Genomic DNA, 21,776 nt, shown 5'->3' with positions numbered 1-21,776 from the left:
CACTTACCCCACGCGTTTACTTTCGTGGGGTAAGTGTGTCTACTCGATTAAAGCTTTAAAATGCTTATCAATAAGTAAAACGATAACAACACGTGAAGCAGAGTATCAAAACACATATACTCACCAAATTTTACAACCATGATGTGCATATTTCTGTGTTTTAAAAATAGTTTAGTAACAGCTACCATCTCACTCGTCGACTTCAAAATGTCGTCTGGAGAATAATCCATGTAGTCACCTCAAAAAACATGTTATCGGCACCATTTCTGATTATTTTTATAAATCAGTGATTTTGCTATCACCTTTCCATAGATGGCATCATCCAATTTGTAGTAGATACTGATCTATCTTAGTAGCTACACTTAAGTACCCCAAAGTTACATTTACCCCGATTCATCTTACTTTTTTGTTGAGTTTGGCAATAATTGGCATATTACGGGGAACATGTACCGACCACCTATGCTGCACCAGTTTAGGTGTACGAAAAATCTTCAAAAATATAAATACTTCATTATCCATATTATCGTATCGTAGAAAACATTGATACCAGTGTTTTATCAAGACGAAAGTATCTATTCCGTACTTATCTTAGTATCAACAGCACAGAATTATTGAAGTATTGAGTACTTATCAGTAAATCGGTCGTAATTCGTAAAAAACGTAAAATGGACATCCCTACCTAGGTAGAACCATGGTAGAACCTACTGAAACGATGACTTGGTTGGTTCAAGTTCAACGAGAGTGCTGTCACCGGTGAATTTTCGAACGAGATTTGTATCAGTTATCCGTTCTAGAGGCGCCACATATTTATTATAACTTAAAAAGTGTAGATATGGAGGTAAAAATAATAATCCTAATATTTCTAATGTTCTCTATATTTATTTTAGTAATAAGCGAATTACTTACATACCTAGATAACATGGTATTCCACAATAACCGGTTTTGACTCAATCTTATTTCCTCAGATCGAGATTATTAACGTTTTCGGTGCGAAATCCATAGGACGTATCCAAGTATCGTCAGATACTACGATCAAAGATGTCAAGAAAAAAGTTGCCGCTTTGAAAAAGAGTCTCATCCCGGACCGTCAATCTTACCGCCTCGATGTAAAAGGAAAAGCGCTGAAAGATAGCGATTCTCTTAAAACCCTCGGTATTGCAAACGCTGGCAAGCTATATCTGAAGGATTTGGGACCTCAAATTTCATGGAAGACCGTTTTTCTTGTTGAATACGCTGGACCGGTTGCTGTCTATTTGTGGCTATATCAGAGACCTTGGATCTTCTATGGTGTTTTAGATGATACAACATCTGTCAGCATGGCAGCTAAGTAAGCAATTTAATCCATAGAATAGATATTCTAGAAATGAATGAGCGCCAAGTGTAGTTTACCATATTTATGAATAGCTCTACTTCAATACCTATGAGGAAAAAAAGTTTATATATCTACCTGCATAAGTACATAGATTTGCATTTAGTTTTTTGTGCTACATTGTGCTGGACCAAGAGAAATAGCGCAGCCATGTATACTATGCTATTTATACCTATGCTGTGATGGCGGAACATGAAAGAATTAAGTAACTAACGCTACCAGAGTAATTGGGGTCACCGATGTTCATGATTCAATGTAAAATCATGCTATTGAATGCGCGGTAAGCAGTTGCAGCCAGCTTCATTTCAATGTCTTGCCACATTAATGTGTATATGTGAACGATGTGGCTTATGGAGATCATGGACTCAAATCTCGATAAACTTAAGATCCAAAGTAAGCATATTTCCAGTTTTCCCCCTACTTATCACGTTTGTCTGAATACACTCAAGCAAATAGTCCACTACGACTCCTTACTCTAAGCCGGCTCCCACATCTAAACTCGCTTCGTCTGCCACACAGCCATAAATCAAACCTTCTAGGAACGTCGTTTCGATGTTGCATATGAAGACCGCGCACATCTACCTAACGAGTCGCGCGTAACCTCTCGAAACGTATATATATTTGGATACGGCGAGCCGGTATAGGAATGACCAATTCTTAGGCATGCGTATGCCTTCTGGCGTCTTCGACTCGCAGCCCGAGACGCATGCGATTTGTTGATAGCAGCACTAGATGTTTTTTCTAACTAAAATGTCGCATTTGACCAATCTGCGGAGCTCCATTTGGCAACGTGTGTTTTGTGAATATCGATGACGTCACATCGACGTATTCGACACGTTGCAGACGAGACGAGTTTTGATGTGTGAGCCGGCTAAGAGTCCATCTGCCCAGTTTGGAGCAGACATAGTGAAGAGAGAAATTCAAAACAACCATCTCATTGCATCTATAAAAATAACACATTGATACCTATTATCTGTTAACAATGTGATACTTGGTTTCAACAAGTCTTTTGTAATCAATGTGTTATTTTAATTATTTTTGTTGTGACTTGGCATGACCTTACCCATACGTAATGCAATTTGAATAAAAGTTGGACTTTGGGTTCATTATTTTTTCTACATTCACTTATTCTTTATTATAAGTAAGTACCTATGTATATGTTTTTTAATATCATTGATTTATAATCAATAAAATTACATGATCAGGTGTAAGTAATTAAGAATAATATTTATTTTCTTGTTAATTACCTACGTAGTAAATCTTCAAAAGGATAACAATGTCATAATATTATTTAACCAGACATTGACAATGTTGGAATATTATTTATAGTATTTAGTAGTTTTTTATTAGACAGTAAATGGGAAGTGAGTCGCCTTCTAGGTAAGGTTGTAACAAGTTTTAAATCCCGAGTGTGGCGACATATGTGACAAAGAATACGTTATTTTCAGTAGTTACAGGTGTATCACAATATTGTACATTAAAGCAGTGGCGACCGGTGAGTTATTTTACTGGGAGTTCACTTTTTTCACCTTTTGACTGCCGTAAAAAGGCATTTGCCTTCATCAAAACTTCACCAAAAAATCAAAAAAAAAACTATTGGTTTTTTTAATTTAGTACATTTAAAAGAAATCATAAATAACTCACTATTTATTATTTGTTGTACCTCTAAAAACAGTTTTTATTGAAAAAAATGGATTTTAAACTTTAACACAAACTGGTTGACACGAACTATTTTGTTTTGACCGAATTATTAGTACTACCGAAATATCTCATATCTGGCAGTGACCGGGATTTATTGTTCATTTGTATGAGAAATCCATTCTTCTGTTTTTCATCGACACAAATTTTTCAATTACGCGTTTGTTGAAGTCAGGAATCTCTTGTATCATTCTTTTTTCGATACTGAGCATACATAATGCGTTCAATCTTGATTGCGCGATGGCGTTTCTACTAAAACACTTGATCCGTTTGAGTGTGAAAAAACATCTTTCGCTTTCCACTGATGTCATCGTGAGATACCCGGGGTTCCAGCGGCTAGCTCAGGTGTACATCGAACCCCGGATTCACAAAAAAGAAGAAGATGAGATATAAACGATTGGAGTGTAAATAAAACACGGTCTTTCGTGCTCGTAACGTGGTCTTCTTATATTTTACATTTTCTTTAAACGTTTACATATTTTGTTTTAACAATAAGTTTCGCAGGTCCGTACATGTTGGAAAAAGGACGCTCACTAACTTTTTTCTCTCTTTTTAAATTCCTCGTACCTACGCCGTCCAGCAAAAAGGACTCTCGTGATTGGCCAAATTTTATCGCGTGATCCTTACGATTTGACGAATCACGAGGACCACCTCGGCGCAGGCGCGCGGAGACTTCAACGTTGCCGGCAAAATTTATTATATTTGAATACTTATATTTAGTCTTAAAATTATCTCTTTCATCCATCATCATTTTTACTTTTTAAATTAAATTAAATTTATCTTAATTACACCTCCGCCCAATATGCGATTTTCACACACCGGACGAAGGCCTTTACCTATGAATAAAAAATACTTACGTGGTTGAGCAAGGAATCAGATTAGATGTTTTATGAAGCCGTTTCTAGAGGTCAGGGTTACGTTTCGACTTATAGCTACTAAATGATTATTTTACACCGGGAGAAGCCCGCCTGTAACAGGAGTGTATCAATTCGCCCCATCTGGATTAAAGTCGAAAGGTACGCCCTGATCTCATCGGCCAACCATCCAATTCCTTGTTCATCCGTTAAGTACATGGCATGATAACAGTTTATAAAAAAAATTCAACTACAATCTAACTATTCTAAAAAAAAAAAAAAAAAACTCTACACAACTAACTTTACGTATTGTTTCTATATTTATTTTAATTACTATTTTCCTGCTCAAAGCAATGCTCCTGAATAAGTCAGAGTTTGATTTATTTTCCTTTCTTATTATCATTTGTCATAATTTATTATTATTTTATTTTTCTCCTGTAATGTCGTGCGTTTATTTTGTTTTCGTAATGTTTTTGTTATTCTTCTCGTTCTTTTATACTAGTCAGCGGAGGGGTCGTGGAGCTATAGTCTTCGACTCTTGGGCTGTCCAGTTTTTTTGTATTCCGAGAGGCTACATTTGTAGACGTTTGGCCCTCGTTCGGAATTATTATTTCGTGTTACGTTTTTCTTCTTCTGGTGCAATAGGAGCGTACCTCGTTTGGCGTCGTCTGCCTTTGCAACCAGGGCGTGGTAGTGGCGTTACTATTGAGCCAGGCTCGTATCGAGCAGCGGATATCCTTCTGTGGAAAGTTTTCCACTCATCTGCTGGTCTCTGGAGTATCACCTCACGGACAGATACTGTGTCTCCATCTGTTCCTATTACTGCGGGCAAGGCATCGTATAGCGGTACAACGGCCAGGCTCGTTGACGGCGGCACGGCTTTCTCACAGGTACTAGGATGGTTTTTCACAATAAGTATCCATTTCCATTTCTTCTTCTTTCTTTTCTTTGTAGATGGTTACACTTCGGAGGTACGAGGGTGGGTCAATAAGTCCTTAGAAAAGCCGACAGGTGGCGTGACTAGTACTGTAAGCGGTTTGTTTTCATGCAGCGGCACTACCGATTTAGTATGCTGCGAAGTTTCAATCAGATTGGTCGGGTTGTTGTGTGTTTCTCGTTCATTTAAAAAAAAAATTTGCTTGTTTACAAAAATGGAGAAAATTGAGTTTAGAGCTGTTATTAAACATTTTAATATAAAAGGGTTAACGGCAAAGGAAATAAAAAATGAGTTGGATTTAGTTCACGGCATATCTGCTCCTTCACTTGCAACTATTTATAACTGGTTAAATGAATTTAAACGTGGTCGTACATCAACAAAGGATGAACCACGCTCAGGACGTCCTGTAGAGGTGACTACACCAGAAATGATCAATAAAATCCACGATATGGTGTTAAGTGACCGAAGATTAAAGTTGAGTGAGATAATTGAGGTTACAGGGATCTCAAAAGGTAGCGTCATTTCTATTTTACATGACAAATTGGGCATGAAAAATATTTCTGCAAGATGGGTGCCGCGTTTGCTCACAGTCGACAATAAACGCAATATGGTGGTGGCCTCTAAAGCCCTGTTGTCGCTCATGCAACGCAATCCGGATGAATTTTTTCGTCGCTTTGTGACTGTAGATGAAACATGGATACACCACTATACTCCCGAGACGAAAGAACAGTCAAAGCAGTGGATTGCGAAGGCAAACCATGTCCAAAGAAGGCGAAAACCGTAAAATCAGCTGGTAAGGTTATGGCCACTGTATTTTGGGATGCACGTGAAATTATTTTCGTTGACTATTTGGAAAAAGGAAAAAAAATAACAGGGGATTATTATGCATCTTTATTGGACCGGCTAAAAAACAAAATTGAAGAAAAACGGCCTCATTTAAACAGGAAAAAAATCCTCTTTCATCAGGACAATGCCCGTGTTCACACATGTTTACGATCAATGGCTAAAATTGAAGAATTGAAGTTCGAATTGGTCGACCACCCACCGTATTCGCCAGATTTAGCCCCCAGTGACTTTTTCCTTTTCCCAAACTTAAAAAAATGGCTAAGTGGACAACGTTTTTTTTCAAATGAAGAAGTCATCGATCGGACAAATGCTTATTTTGAGGACCTTCCGAAAACTTATTTTTCTGACGGTTTAAAAAATATTGAGAAACGTCTAACCAAGTGTATTGAGCTCCAAGGAGATTATGTTGAGAAATAAAAAAAAAATACAAAAATAAAAACTGTTTTAATGCTTTTTTCTAAGGAATTATTGACCCACCCTCGTACCTCTTGTTGTTTCACGATATCTTTCAGGCGTCACGTCCCTAGCCTCCTCATGAACCTGCGACGAGAAAGGAGAGTGCGCACTCTCCACACCATCAAGCTCTGGTATCATAAGTTGCTCGGTTACGCTGCCTTCAGATTCGCTCACTTCGAGAGGGGACCCTCTTAGTACTTCCAAATTGTCTTCATCTGTATTTATTCTTTTTCTTTCTTTAGTGATTTATTCGTTTATTAGACTTCATTGTACTTTAAATTTATTCGAATTTACATTATTAATTACTCCTACCCCATACATTAAATAGCTACTAATTTTATATAAAATCTTCCCATTGTACTTATGGCACTTACTATCACATTTAATATTTTACCCTAATACCCATAAATATTTTGCAACATTGTATTGACTGTATAAATAACATTGATATTAAAAATTGAAATATTCCACCCTCTCATTATATTTATTTACTGAATCAGTAAACTTAAAACTATGTAATTAACTTTATTTTTAGTGAAACCCGTTTTATTTAATAAAAAAAATTGTTGTTTCGTTTTACGCGCCCGATCCCGGCGTTATCGCGTTAAGTCTCATGTCATCCGATTCCAAAGGCGCGCCGATTTTCGGTGCCTCTCACGTTTTATTATTAACATTTTTTTTTTTTTTATCACAAGCATACAATCTCTACTTTCATCCTCTTATACCTAATTTTAACTTATTATTAAAATTTCACTTATCAACTATAATATACACTTCGTCGAGTGATGCCTTTTTTTCCCGTTCCGTTTTCGCTGTGTTAAATTTACGATTGGTAATTTGTAAAGAAATAATAGTGACGGTCGTATACTATTTTCTTCGTTTCTCTTTGGATTCAAATTATTAACACGGCGTAACTTTGAAACAGGTTTCGCGCTACTGTAGAATATCCTTTCTTTCCCGTTTATAAAATTGTTTGTGATTTTCAATGTTAATGTTTTCGAATTCATTCATATTTACTTTATTTGAACGGAAAGAATCGGCGTCACTTTGCGAAGCGTTGTTTTTAAAACTAGAACGTACATTTTTCGTACTAATGAACTTAAGATTACAAGGCTTAGAAAGTTTGTCCTTAATTAACTTTGTATCCGTAATTAGAAGAATTTCCGGATGTTTTATTCGTATAATCTACACATTTCACTTCCAACAGCAAATCGGCGTTCACCCTTGACTCGAGGTTGGCGACTGGTCCTGCTTCATCTCCTCGTGGTCGAGCCTGCGCCCACACAGCTTCGATTCATCTCAGCTTGCGCGCCTTTCCAGCCCTCTTGTGAGGCTCCCTGGCCTCGCGTTTCCTTTTTCTCTCCTCACCGAACATCCCGTGGTCGACTAGGGTACACGACATGTTAGTGATACCCTAGGAAAATCGGCATTTTGCTCGCCGTCTTTCGTCGTGAGTGGGCCGTGGCCTCTACGAGCCCTCCTCGCTGGATACCGTCGATGATGTGTCTGGTCTCCATAGGTGGGATTTGTGCAGCCATTCGTCGTACTGGAGACGCGCTGGTGCTACGGTCTCCAGCACGACGCTAGGCGCGGTCAGCTCCGTATGTGGACTGTCTTCGAACACCAGAGGGCTCTCCCGGTTTGATGTTGGAGACAGCACTTCTTCTTTGATAAGGGTCACGTCGGAGTCCACTTTTTAGTTAACCATTTCTTGGTTGTTCCGGCTCCTGGATCATAAACTTTTATTTAGCGTTCGCGGGCGTAAATTTTATTTCGCGGGTTCGGAAGAATTAATGCGATTCTTCACGCCCCACGTTGGGCGCCATTGAGATACCCGGGGTTCCAGCGGCTAGCTCAGGTGTACATCGAACCCCGGATTCACAAAAAAGAAGAAGATAAGATATAAACGATTGGAGTGTAAATAAAACACGGTCTTTCGTGCTCGTAACGTGGTCTTCTTATATTTTACATTTTCTTTAAACGTTTACATATTTTGTTTTAACAATAAGTTTCGCAGGTCCGTACATGTTGGAAAAAGGACGCTCACTAACTTTTTTCTCTCTTTTTAAATTCCTCGTACCTACGCCGTCCAGCAAAAAGGACTCTCGTGATTGGCCAAATTTTATTGCGTGATCCTTACGATTTGACGAATCACGAGGACCACCTCGGCGCAGGCGCGCGGAGACTTCAACGTTGCCGGCAAAATTTATTATATTTGAATACTTATATTTAGTCTTAAAATTATCTCTTTCATCCATCATCATTTTTACTTTTTAAATTAAATTAAATTTATCTTAATTACACCTCCGCCCAATATGCGATTTTCACACACCGGACGAAGGCCTTTACCTATGAATAAAAAATACTTACGTGGTTGAGCAAGGAATCAGATTAGATGTTTTATGAAGCCGTTTCTAAAAGTCAGGGTTACGTTTCGACTTATAGCTACTAAATGATTATTTTACACCGGGAGAAGCCCGCCTGTAACAGGAGTGTATCAATCGGAATAGTAAAAATTAATTTTAATAGTAAAACCGTTTCCGTAAATGTGTCAATGAGATTTTTTTCGATTAAAATGTTTTATAATGCTGAGGCGCCATCAGCATTATAAAAATGATCCAAGCTGTAAATAACACAATTCATTTTTGAGTTTATTTTTATCTAAAAAGTCAGACGTATTACAGAGCTAGTTTGGAGAGATATCATAATTGATAAACATTGTGAATTTAGTTATCAAACTGAAAAAAAACTTGAAGTTTATTTTTAACCCTTTCGCTGCGAGACATTTTCGCGGGAATTTATTTTCAGTCAAGTGATCTGTTAAAACGGTCACTACAGCTAAAACAGATCGATTCCAAAATTAAAAAATAGATTACTAGATGAACTATATATCAGTTATTCCAAATGCACCAAGAAATAAACTATATTCGTTACATTCTCACTAAAATAAATCGAAGAAAGTGAAGACGCTAAAAAATATCCAAGCTTTGACCGCGCGTTCAAAATGGCGGCCGTCCACTCTTCACATAGACGGTTTCAACACATACTACCGAGCAATTCGCCGCGTTTGTATTTGTCATACACAGGGCTGTGCTGAGTACATGCTGCCGTAGTTGGTTACGGTCTATGACAGATATATTACTAAATCACTTGTGGAATAATCAGTGGGTTATCGCTTATCGCATTTAGTAAGTCGTAAACTCAAATTTTATTACCGTTTCAAATTCTGAACCTATATTTATTTTCGTCGCCATAAAATATTGTCATCCACTTATTCATTAGGATGTTTTGGAGAATAAAACACTAAAAATAATTACCGCACTGCTAAAATATTAATATAATATAATTTATGAGGCGCCGTCGGCTTTTTCATTGTACAAAGGGCCTGTCGAATAATCGCCAGGCATAATATGAGCATGTGAACAGAGCTAACACAGTTTCGTGGCACATAAAAATAAAAATTATTACCCATTATAATAATGTAAATATCAAATATAGAACAATGAACAAAGCCAAACAAATTTACTGGAGAGCTGTGCATCGATAAAATATTTTCCAGCATTATTTCTTCGATAATATTATGTGGTAGTGACATTTTGGTGGGTGAAATAATTATTTCACTTATATTTATAATGACAAAAAATACTAAAAACAAATCTTCAAAATGTTTCTATCGAGATCACAAATCACTAAGAAAAAATACATAACACTAACGTAATCATAATAATTAATTAAAAGGTAAATAAAAATATTATCGATGCACACTTTTCGATGCATGACCAATGTTTTGTTTTGATAACCCTGGTGACGCAACTAGTACACCCGTCTTCGCAATGGCGCGCGATTCAAACGACTGAATAACGAGTGTTCTTTTCAAAAATATATTTCCTTGTGTTTTACTTGACATTTTTATGATCTGTTGCCTGATATGTCTACCTAAAGGTTTGAACTAATTTTTAAAGCATATTATCCACAAGTGTCTCTTCTAGTTTGGTCAAAAATACGAGATAAAGTCTATGGCATGTTTACATGCCATACGCAGTCTAAGGGTTAAATTGTACTTCGCCTAAATTTGAGAAATGTTGTCAACATGTGCGGAAATTTAAATGCGTACTGTGAAAAGAATTTATTTTTATAATAATATTGAATAAAAATTGTCAAACAATAATTGTACGTGTGATACGGGCTGTATTGTTTTAAAACCGATGAATCTGCGTTCGGGCCGAGAGCGACTGAAACTGTCGCTCCCGAGCACGTAGAAAAATATTTACGTATTGCTATCCCACGCGACAGACGACGCTCTTTCTCATTGCAAAGAAATCGAAATTAGATTACTGGGCGCTTTGGTCGAGCGATGGCGAATATCGCTCACATCAACATATAATATTATTATTTAAAATAGCCGGTTAAAAACACATATTAGAATTTGTTTTTGTATATGAATTAATGACTACGGTAATAGATCAGAACACTTTTAATTAATCAAATATAAATTAAATACTCATTTAAAAAAAGTCTTTTCGCATAAATTGAGTGGGTGGGTGTGCACCGCTCCAGCGCTCTCAAGGGAGAATCGCCACTGCATTAAAGTAAGAAACCCATCTTCAATATTGGTATGGCACTTTTCGTTTCTTGACTAAAAAATAATAAACCGAGTCCCACTTCAAAACCATGGTTGATGGCAACTGGCTTTCATATTTATATCTAATAAGATCTGTTTAAAATCTGTTCTGTGGACTATTATAATAATTAACAACATGAATGATTTAAAATTTCCTAAAAAATATTTATTGTTAATTATGATAATGACTCAAAATACAGTAGATATAATATTTAACAATATTCAATTCGTTTAAATAATTTTTGAATGTTTTTTTGACAATCAAATCTGCGTTTCATTTTTTTGAATATCAAATCAAATTTTTCGATTTATTCTTTATTCTTATTCTTACGTAAAATAACCAATTGTAATTTTTCAGCATCGCTGCGGTATGCTGGACTGTCCACTACGTGAAACGTCTCCTGGAGACATTATTTATCCATCGGTTCTCCCACGCCACCATGCCACTGCGGAACCTGTTCAAGAACTGCTCCTACTACTGGCTTTTCGCATTGTACGTTGCATACCATGTCAACCATCCACTCTTCACACCTCCTAGCCAACTGCAATTGTATTTGGGCCTTGCTGGATTTACAGTAAGTAATAATATTGCTTACAAATTTGAGGGTGTACGCTAGTTACGAAATGAACTAATTTGTCATCGATGCAAATTTACAAATATATAAATGTTGGCAACTAAATCAAAATTAATCACAGTTTCTTATGGTTATTTTCGTACTATGTCAAATCTGTGGTGTACAGGTAAAATTATGTAAGTCTAATATAATACATACTTCACACGAGTGCAATTTTTAAATATTCCTAATGTTGCATTGTGTATGAACAAAACTAAAACTGCTTACTTATATGAAACGTAATTCACTGTTTTTTTATAACTTTTGAATAAGTAAAACAACATAAGTCAATTTACTCTTAGCATGAAACTAGTTCTATTTTACTTGTCTGGTATTTCACCTAGATGTTTAACACCTTAAAATTAACTGATGACTTACACACGTTTACTTAAAGGTAGCGCGAAAAAATCAAAAGATTTTTATTTAAAAGAAATACAAACATACCTACTGTGTTGGTTAAGTTTTTCTTTACTTCAAGTAGTTTTACCACATTTTAAGTATTCGATATAGTACGAGTTGTAAGATATATTGGTGTTGGGATTACTACTGTACGACAACATTATTTAGGCAACAACAGGAAGTCGCTCTTATCGCGTATAGAATATTTCACAGTGTTGTCATTTTTTGAGAAAACATATCCCGCGAAATTAGGTTTTAAGTTTATATCAATTCTATTCTCAGTAAGTTTATAAGTACATTAATTTATAAGTCTAATTATTGTTCAATAAATATCAATAGAATTTTTTTTTCAAATAATTTCACCTCTTAATTATTACTATTATATTAGGTTAATTATTACAGTGTAATTATTGAATTTGGAAGGAAATGTATCATTGAACCCACATTAACTGATAATATTGCTGCAGGTATTTATTAATTAAATAACTAGAACACAAATTATGAGTAAAAAAGTAGAAGTGAAAGATATAACATATTCAATATTATATTGATGACCCAATCACATGTTTTATAATTTACAAATGATGTCTTTATATCGTATTTTTAGTAAAATTGTTGTAGAAACACATACTGTGAAAATAATTTTCTATAAATTAAATTATATCCACCTTACATAAATTTTAAAACAATATGTACCTACTTATCGGTTTAAAAATTAGGAAAAAATAGGACAATTTATTAACTAACTAATGATCGTTTATACTTAATTATTATATGTCTAAAAATATTAATAAAATAGATTACGATACACATAACTTTATAATATACAAACATAATTTCCAGTATTTGGGGAAATATTTCTAGTATTACAACACTGAATTTTGACATACCTGACATGACAGGAACCCGTAAAATGGGCTTGTTGAAAGTATTGTATAGGCTCACCTTTTAAATACGACTCTTTTTTTTCTTCGCAATAAATCAAAAGTTTACTGATAATAATTCGAACATCATTTCGTATTGTGTTAGACATCTTTTGAATATAAAAAGCTTCAAATTACGTAAATTGATAGATGCGTCCAATACGAAGTGTCAAAAATGTAATGAAAAATTTGGGGGCGTTCCTAATTTGAAACCGGAAGTTCGATTAGCTGTACGTAGTTCACAGATTTGCCACGTAGCCAAGATGAAGTTGCCGGACAATAGTGTTTAGAATTTGTTATTTCTCAATAAATAAAATTAGTATCATCAAAAGGTATTTTAGGTAAATTACATAATATCGTCGGTGTTTTGTAAAAAGGGCGAATTAACAAAAATGCTATTTTACAGGAGGAGGATTTTTAACTTTTGACATTTATTTGTTTATGACCTGTGGATGATTATAAATATCTAACAAGTTTATAATAAAGCTTAGAAAGAATACTGTCATTATAATAGGCGTTATTATATAATATTTTAAAAGGCCTTTAAAAGGAATTAAATTTAAAAATTTAATTTTAGTCGATTATCGTTTTTAAGTACTTTCCTGTGGAGATACAAATTCGCCCTTTTTACACAACAAAGCTATTAGGGTACATATTGTATTTTCATTAAAATCTCGATTTTGCCAAAATGGTTGATTCACCCTTTTTACAAAACACCGGTGATATGTAACTTCCCTCGAAATACATAGTTATATTCACTGGAATGCTTTAATTTTCGTGTGTAAGCTTTGAGTTTTTAGTCATGTTTTTGTAATTTAATGCACACACGTACATTCTTCCTCGATGGTTTTGTTCGATCGAACATGTTGACTTGGAAGCAGGCTCGTCATTGCGTCCAATCGCTCGAGCAGCTCGACACAAGATGCTCAGCCAAAGCGTCTCGAGCCATGGAATTTCTGTCAAACATCGAGCAAGAATTACGGCCCTTGAATCTTTTTTGCATTGAGCCGTTTGCTTGATATGGAACAAAAAAGCATCGAGCGAGATAGTACACATGTTGAGATATGTTCGAATGAGCGTAAAACCATTGAGCAAGAATGTGCGTGTGTACTTAGCATTATACTATCAAATGAATGGAAAAACGTGACGCAGGGGTGTTGATCTGCCACTAGACTTGTTAGGAACTTTTCAAATGTACGCCTTGTACTTACTTCAAACAAAAGTTGATTGTCAACAGTTTTGCACTGGAACATCAGAAATGTACTGCTCTGTACCAGTTGTATGAATCATTAATTGATCTTAAAGCCTCAATAATCGTTATAATCGATAAGTTATCAAGTGATAACATTGATAACATCTGATTCTGATGATTATTTATTCAGACAATTGCACTTAGCAAGACTGTACAATGGTACAGTAAGTATAAAGCCCTTCGACTAACCCAAAAGTTCCTGAAAAAGAGTCACAATTAAATAGGTGCGTTCTACAATAGACTGCAAACTGATATTTTTTTTACTAGGTAAATAAGTATGGAAAGAAAAGAAACTTATGAAAAACCTTTTCCAGATTAGATACACATTTTTTCCGCGATTACGTGGTAATAGAAAAATGTGGGCTAATAATTCAGTAAGTATGTCTGATGAATCATAAAGATTGCCAAAGTACTTCAGTATCCTGCAGACAAATTTAGTTGGACCTGATGAATGATGCTTTCGGCCTCTGTAAGACACGGCATTTTTATGACGGTTTACGGTGCGGAATCGGAAATTTCGTAGGCACATCTATGATCGTAAACAAAATTAATGAAAATAAAAAAAATAAAAAATTCTAAATTTTAATATTTTCCCCCATACATTTCATATTTCGTAATTCGATTTTTTTTCGATTTTCGGTCCCCTGTCGGTCTATTCTATACTTATCGACCACTAAAGTGATAAATATTATCACATTTAGGGTATGTTTGTATCAAAGTATTAGCACTTATTGTAACAATTACAATAGGATGTTTGTAATTGTTGCAATAAATGCGATAAACGAGGTTTTACTGTATTGCATATTTACATAATATTATGTCCTATTGTCTGCACTTGTAATACTTTTTCGTACTGAATAGACAATTTTTTTTAGATTTGTGAACTGGGCAACTTCAGCATTCATTTGCTGCTGAGAAATCTTCGCCCTGCTGGTTCTACTGTCCGCCGTATTCCCGTACCTAACGGGAACCCTTTGACGTCTCTCTTCAATTTTGTATCGTGCCCCAATTACCTCTATGAATTTGGGGCATGGAGTTCATTCACCCTGATGACACAGTGTATTCCAGGTAATAAAGTGCATTAAAAAGTATATTCAATATAATATTAAAGATGGGCATTATTCGACACATGGTACCACATTGAAAGGAAGATGTGCAAACGCCATTTTTTCCCATGCTTAAGTAGTAGGTGGTGTTAACTTGTATATTGTCTATGGTCACTGTCGCCGGCAGTGTTAACATCGCTCCTGTTGTATCGACTTGTCTCGCTCGACCCACCTGATCAAAACTTATTTTCAATAAAATATATTTATTGCATAGTTACATGTCATATTATGATTGCTTATGAAATCCCACTTGATGGTTTCATGTGTTATCCTTATTAGCGAAAATTACACACATATATGTATTAGTAAAATTAATATGTAGTGATATAGAAAATAGCTAGCAACTTTTTCTAAATTTGTAAGAGGTTATTATGTACCTAGGAATTCTTTACTATGTAGATATAGGGTTATCAAATAAGATATATATATACTGAACATTTCTCTCAATAAGTTATTGTGTCACGAGCTTTTTGGCATGTTGCACCATCTAGTTGCAACCACATATCGTCCGGATCAAAATCATCTAAATTCATGCCAGAAAAAATCAGTAATCGTGTTTCTGTAGCATTTTCTATTGACAGTTGCCATTTTCGTTTTCAAAAAATACAGTATATACATATACAGAATTACACCTCGAGACCATAAACCACACCAAACTGTTAATTTTTGTGGATGTAAACGTGTTTCAAGAATAGAATGTGGGTTTTCATTACTCCAAATGGGACAATTGTGCTTATTTATGAAACGTAGCTCGAATAGATTCATTAATGTTGTAATAAATTTTAACAATTTGTATATGTTGTACCTTTCCATGATGATTTGCATCAAACAATACTGAACACAAATATGAATGATGGTGGGAATCAGAAAAAGTAAACGTAAAAGTACGACGTTTTGTGACACCCACGATAGCTGTTCGGCTTAAGCGTCCCTCGTCTTGGGTCTTGGGTCCAGGTTCGAATCCTGGGTCTGGCAAGTACACATATTGTTTTTCAATTTGTGTATGAGTTAGAGTACGAACCAGGTTGAGCAAGTGGCTGACATCCATTTCTCTTAAAAACGAAAATCTGTTAATACAGACTTCCACTCTGTGGAGGCCCATATGATCTTATTAGGATCGGACATAGTCAAAAAAAAAAAAAATTACATTTTAAAAATCTATAGTACCTACTGATTTGATAACCTTTTATAACAAACTCCAACACTCCAATGGACTACAAATTTAATTTTATTGTTGCATTGAGTTCATATTTACACTTTATCTTATAATAAAGCATGTTGGATAAAATATATGTAGCCCTATTTTACAGGAAATGAGTTAAGTACAGATTCTGTACCTTAAGCATTATAATATCTTCAATAGAATTCACCTTTCTAGTCCATTGACAACAGAAACCTTAAATTCATAAAACAAAAAACCGAGTGTCCATAGCAAAGTGGCTGAAAAATCCTAAATTGCATTTTTAAAGTGTTCTGTTTGGACATAAACGACATACTAACTCTTAGGTGCCTATATTGGATTATAAAACTAGTGCAGGATAAAAATAAATCTGGGAAATAATATAATGTTTGAGGCTTTCACGGTTGTTTTTTATCGTAGTAGATTTTTGGGTTTCCACCGTGTGTCATAGGGAAATAATATCGTATTTTGCCCGCTGTGGATTAGTATTATGTATATGTAGTCCATTCGAAACCCCTCAGCTTGATCAAATTCACATGTCAGTTTAAAAATGTGTGCTTGAAACCAGAATATGGTGTGATAATTGACTATTAATCATTGTTCATAAAAAGTTTTTACTTCCACTATTTAAAGCTTTGTATGCTCTGCTTTAGAGCAGAAATGATAATTTTATTTACTTTTACTTAATATCATTTTATAAATATGTATATATTTCAATTTATTTATGTAATATCATTTTGTATTTCAGCTGGACTTTTTGCCCTAGCCGGTTTTTATCAAATGTCTATGTGGGCCATGGGCAAACATCGCAATTATAAGAAGGAATTCCCCAACTACCCTAAGAGCAGAAAGGCTATTATCCCATTTATCATTTAAGTAGAGGTGGGATTTTTTTAAATATAGTTTCTTACGTTTTTGTTTATGAACAAAATATAGGGAAAAAAGTCTCAAAAAATTGAGAGAAAGGTTTTTGCTTTTTTTTTATCTAGTTCTATAAATTATTTATAAGTGTTGCATTTTTCATATTTTTTCATCATAAAAATATGTAAAACGTTCGCAGCATTCCATTTGTGAAGTCTTCACCGATAATTTTTTTTTTTCTTAATTATTTTTATAGATTCTGTGGTTCCCAAGAATGTTAAGAAAAAAAACCTATAATAGGACTTTCATTAAAATAGTTACCTACTGACCTCCCGCTGACAGTTTGGGGTTCATTCAATTATTTATCTGTATTTAAACAGGTACACCACAATATTATGTTTACATAAAGGTTTCGGGGGTTTAAAAAATGATAAATTATTTTAAAGATATATTTATAAATTATCAAAATATTATTAACACATCGATTAACCAAATATTTTAGTTTGTGTAATATGTGAATGTTTTTCATATACAGTATTTTTGCAATAAAAATAAGTCATATTTGTTAATGTGTATTTTTATTTTCATAACATATCCCGATACAAATAAGGAATTGACAAAACGACAACTATTTCACGGCATTATTACAATAACATAGGCAACTTGAACTTAATTTGAACCAATTACGTAAGTAATTAATTATATTATTGTTTCAACTGACGACGCTCTGTCTTCTTGCTCCTCTACAGAACTCTGTTGACATTGAAGTTTTAACAGTAAACGCTGATTTTCATTTTTCAACATTTCAATTGTTGATTCAAGTTTCTAAAATCAAACAGATAATTAATTCTTTGTACAATTACATACTTGCTACAGATTTCAAAACATGTTTATCTTCAGTAGGTGGTATACATAATATGGACACGTAAGAAACATACCTATTATTTTTTTTTTGTTTTAAATATCGGTACGGCGCAGAACTCAAGCCAGCATCCATTAGAATGCTTAATTCGTAAGTACAATGGATGCGGGTTCGAATCCAGTAACCAGTGCCTACTGATGTTTTTTCAAAAATATTTTTCTAATATGTATGTTTCTAAGGTGTTCCAAATTATGTATATTTAATATGAAATGAAGGCTATGTTCTTGGATCTTGTGGTTTACAGTAAAACGTCATTAGAAAGAACACTGATAATTCGAAATTCGCCATAATTCGAAATTTTCCCGAAAAAAAAGTCCTTTGAACATTATTTTCATATAAAACCATACCTTTAATTCGAAATGATTTCAGAGTCCCTGGCATATAAAAATATTCAATGAATCGTAATAAAGTACACTATTTCATGGGCCAATCATTGAAAACTGTGACAGACTTTCCTTAAAACATCAAAAATTACTTATTTTTTATGATGGTAATAAAATAATCCTGACATTTTATGACCCAATTCGGTAGGCACATCTATGTTCAGAAACGAAATTAATGAAAACCAAAAAAAAAATTTTTTCAAAATTTTTATAATTATTTTGTAATTTATAATTCGTAATTCAAATTTTTTTTCGAATTTCGGTCCCATGGAATTCGTATTAACGAGGTTTTACTGTATTTGTGAATTTGGCACTAAGGAATGGTCTATATATCGTCGGTGTTTTGTAAAAAGGGCAAATCAACCATTTTGGCGAAATCGAGATTTTAATGAAAATACAATATGTACCCCACTAGCTTTGTTGTGTAAAAATGGCGAATTTGTATCTCCACAGGAAAGTACTTAAAAACGATAATCGACTAAAATTAAATTAATTAAAATTACGAATAAAAAGCGAAAGTGACATATTAGGCCTTTTAAAATATTATATAATAACTAGCTGAGCCAGGTGGCTCTCGCCAGTCTGTTTCGCTAGGTCTTCCAGACAGCTTTTCGTTATAATGACATGGTGTTGAATTTTAATATAATTGTAAAGTATGTATAGACGGCGCCATAGTTTTCTCTTCGGGATGGATTTTCATTCACGTTAGACAGTTTGACATTTTGCGAATTGCATGTCGTCACTGCCATACAAATTTGGAGTCATATGCGTAGTCTATTCTGGAGTCTGGCCTTCACAATATCGTCTGACACCACTTCAGGCTGCTAGGCCTGGCAGAACAGCTGGCAATCGCCGATTGCTACCAATGACATTTTAATTTTAATACAATATATATTATGTGTAGGTATGTGCATTTAAATATGATAAATAATTATACATTTCATTCATTCGAATATATAGCAATATTATGTGATTATCATAAAAAGCGATCCATTATATCCAAATATTAATCTCTTTCGGGTCCCATTTACATAATAGAAAAAGGTTAGCAGCATAAAAAACAAATTTAAACATTGTTTTGTTTCATTGTCTATAAAAAATAAATGCCTGCAGCCATAGAATAATATTTAAAAAATCAAATTTTGAATTCAAAATTAACCTTAACCAATATAGTTTTCCAGTGCGGGACATTCATATTGAGACAAATGTTAATAAATAATAAAGCAATACATATTATATCTGAGAAGAATAGACCAATTCTGTCTGATAAAAACAGGAATTTATACAACCTAAAAATGTGGAATCAGCTTAAAGAGGCCTTCATCCAGCAGTGGATTGGTACAGGTTGATGACGATAATGATGATATAAATGGGTAGGTATATAAAATCATAAATTTTTAAAAATATAGCAGTTTATATGACTAAGATGAATAGAATTAGGTTGAGATAACCTTTATCCAGCAGTGGATTGATCTTGTTTGATGATGATAATGACGATATTATGAATGGGTAAATATAATATCAGCAATTTTGATAAATATAGCAATTCATATGACCGACAGAAATACAAACAAATTAGAAAGGCCTTCATCCATCAGTGGATTGATTCAGGCTCATAATGCTAATGGCAATATAAATAGATATAATATCACAAATTTTGATAAATACTGCAATTCAAATGACATAAAGAAGTAGAATCAGGCTATGGAGGCCTTTATCCAGCAGTGGATTGGTTCAGGTCGATGATGATAAGGACGATAGAAATGGGTATAATATCAAAAATTCGTTAAACCTATAGTAGTAGAATCAGGTTGCGGAACCCTTCATCCAGCAGTTGATTGACTGTGGTTGATGATGATGACGATATGAATATGTAGATAAATATAATATCACCGATTTTGAAAAATACAGCAATTCATATGACAGAAAGGAGTATAATCAGGCTATGGGAGGCCATTATCCAGCAGTGAATTGGTTCAGGTCGATGATGATAAGGATGATAGAAATAAGTATAATATCAAAAATTCGTTAAACCGATAGTCGTATAATCACGTTACGGAACCCTTAATCCAGCAGTGGATTGATGATGATGAAATTCAAGACTGTCAAGAATACAATCAACGTAGAGAGGCCGTCATCCAGCAGTGGATTTATTAAGGCTCGTGATAATAATGGCATTATAAATATAGATAGGTAGATAGTATAATATCACTGATTTTGATAAATATAATAATTCATGTGTAAGTAAGGAGTAGAATAAGGCTGAGGAGGCCTTCATCCAGCAGTGGATAGCTCCAGATTGATGATGATAAGGATGGTAAAAATAGGTAGATATTATGCAATATCACAAATTTGGTTAACTATAACAATTCGTATTAATTTATTTCATTGTTAGCAATGGCAACTTAATATGACTATATTGTAATCTATGGAAATTAGTAGCCTAGGTAATTATTCAATAAAAAAAAGTTCGTGAACAGCCACAAAGAAGTATTTAAAAAAATCAAATTTGTTATTATTAATTAATAGAAAACTCATCTTACAATAAAAATGTCTTGATTGAAATTGATTATTTAACATGCTAATAGAAATGTCACATTTTTTCGATTATTCCTGAAAATTCTAAATTTGAATTCTGACACGTCAAATGAACTTGTTATAGGCGAAAATAATTGACAATCATTAGTCTATTAGTTTGACAGATAAAAAGCAGTGACATGGTTTTAGATTATATTTTCGTAGTAATTAGTGAGGAAAGATGCATTTATTTCTAGTTAAAACTTCTAGTGCGCCAATGTCCCGCTTACAGATTTGAATAGTTTTGTGGAATAATCATTCTGATTTGTGAAATATCGATTATATAGAATGTATTAAGCGACGTTATAATCAATATGCCGTAGATGGCCAGCAAGATGCGAAAATGTATGCTGGCGGATATAAAACGCTATTTAAAAACGATATTATCTGTGATTGTGTCGAGTTTTATCAGATTGTGCCGGATTCAAATGGAAGTAGATTCAGGACTCCAAAAATTGAAGTGAATTCCTTTAATAATCAACAAAACGGTATTTAAATAAAAAAGTTGGTGCGTTTTCCAAAATCTCTTAGGATAATAATATATAGGAGATGCCTATTATAATGACAGTATTCTTTATAAGTTTTATTATAAACTTGTTAGATATTTTTAACCATCCACAGGTCATAAACAAATAAATGTCAAAAGTTACAAATCCTCCTGTAAAATAGCATTTTGGTTAATTCGCCCTTTTTACAAAACACCGACGATATGATGTCATACCCTGATATATTTTTTTTATAAATATACGATGCTATGTATATATGAATACATGGTAGA

General features: G+C 34.0%; 1 protein-coding gene across 1 annotated transcript; it reads left to right on the top strand.

Moving 5' to 3' along the window:
- Positions 1 to 714: 714 nt before the first annotated feature.
- Positions 715 to 17,685, top strand: Sc2 (trans-2,3-enoyl-CoA reductase Sc2). Its single transcript, XM_085947793.1, has 5 exons — positions 715 to 838; positions 966 to 1,327; positions 11,140 to 11,356; positions 14,845 to 15,037; positions 17,004 to 17,685. The coding sequence occupies exons 1-5, from the start codon at positions 833 to 835 to the stop codon at positions 17,129 to 17,131; spliced, it is 906 nt and encodes a 301-aa protein (XP_085803919.1). The 5' UTR covers positions 715 to 832; the 3' UTR covers positions 17,132 to 17,685.
- The last annotated feature ends 4,091 nt before the right edge of the window (positions 17,686 to 21,776 follow it).

This window comes from Rhyacophila brunnea, unplaced genomic scaffold (genome assembly GCF_057557595.1).
Source record: "Rhyacophila brunnea isolate RB1 unplaced genomic scaffold, BYU_Rbru_1.0 scaffold_2, whole genome shotgun sequence".
Taxonomy (NCBI): Eukaryota; Metazoa; Arthropoda; class Insecta; order Trichoptera; family Rhyacophilidae; genus Rhyacophila; species Rhyacophila brunnea.
The sequence above is the reverse complement of the archived record's forward strand: the minus strand, read 5'-3'. Positions and strand labels throughout refer to the sequence as shown.

Excerpts from the sequence above, each read along its gene's own strand:
- Sc2 (XM_085947793.1), top strand. Across the intron at positions 11,357-14,844 it reads TGGGCCTTGCTGGATTTACA|ATTTGTGAACTGGGCAACTT; the intron begins GTAAGTAATAAT and ends AATTTTTTTTAG. Across the intron at positions 15,038-17,003 it reads GATGACACAGTGTATTCCAG|CTGGACTTTTTGCCCTAGCC; the intron begins GTAATAAAGTGC and ends TTTGTATTTCAG.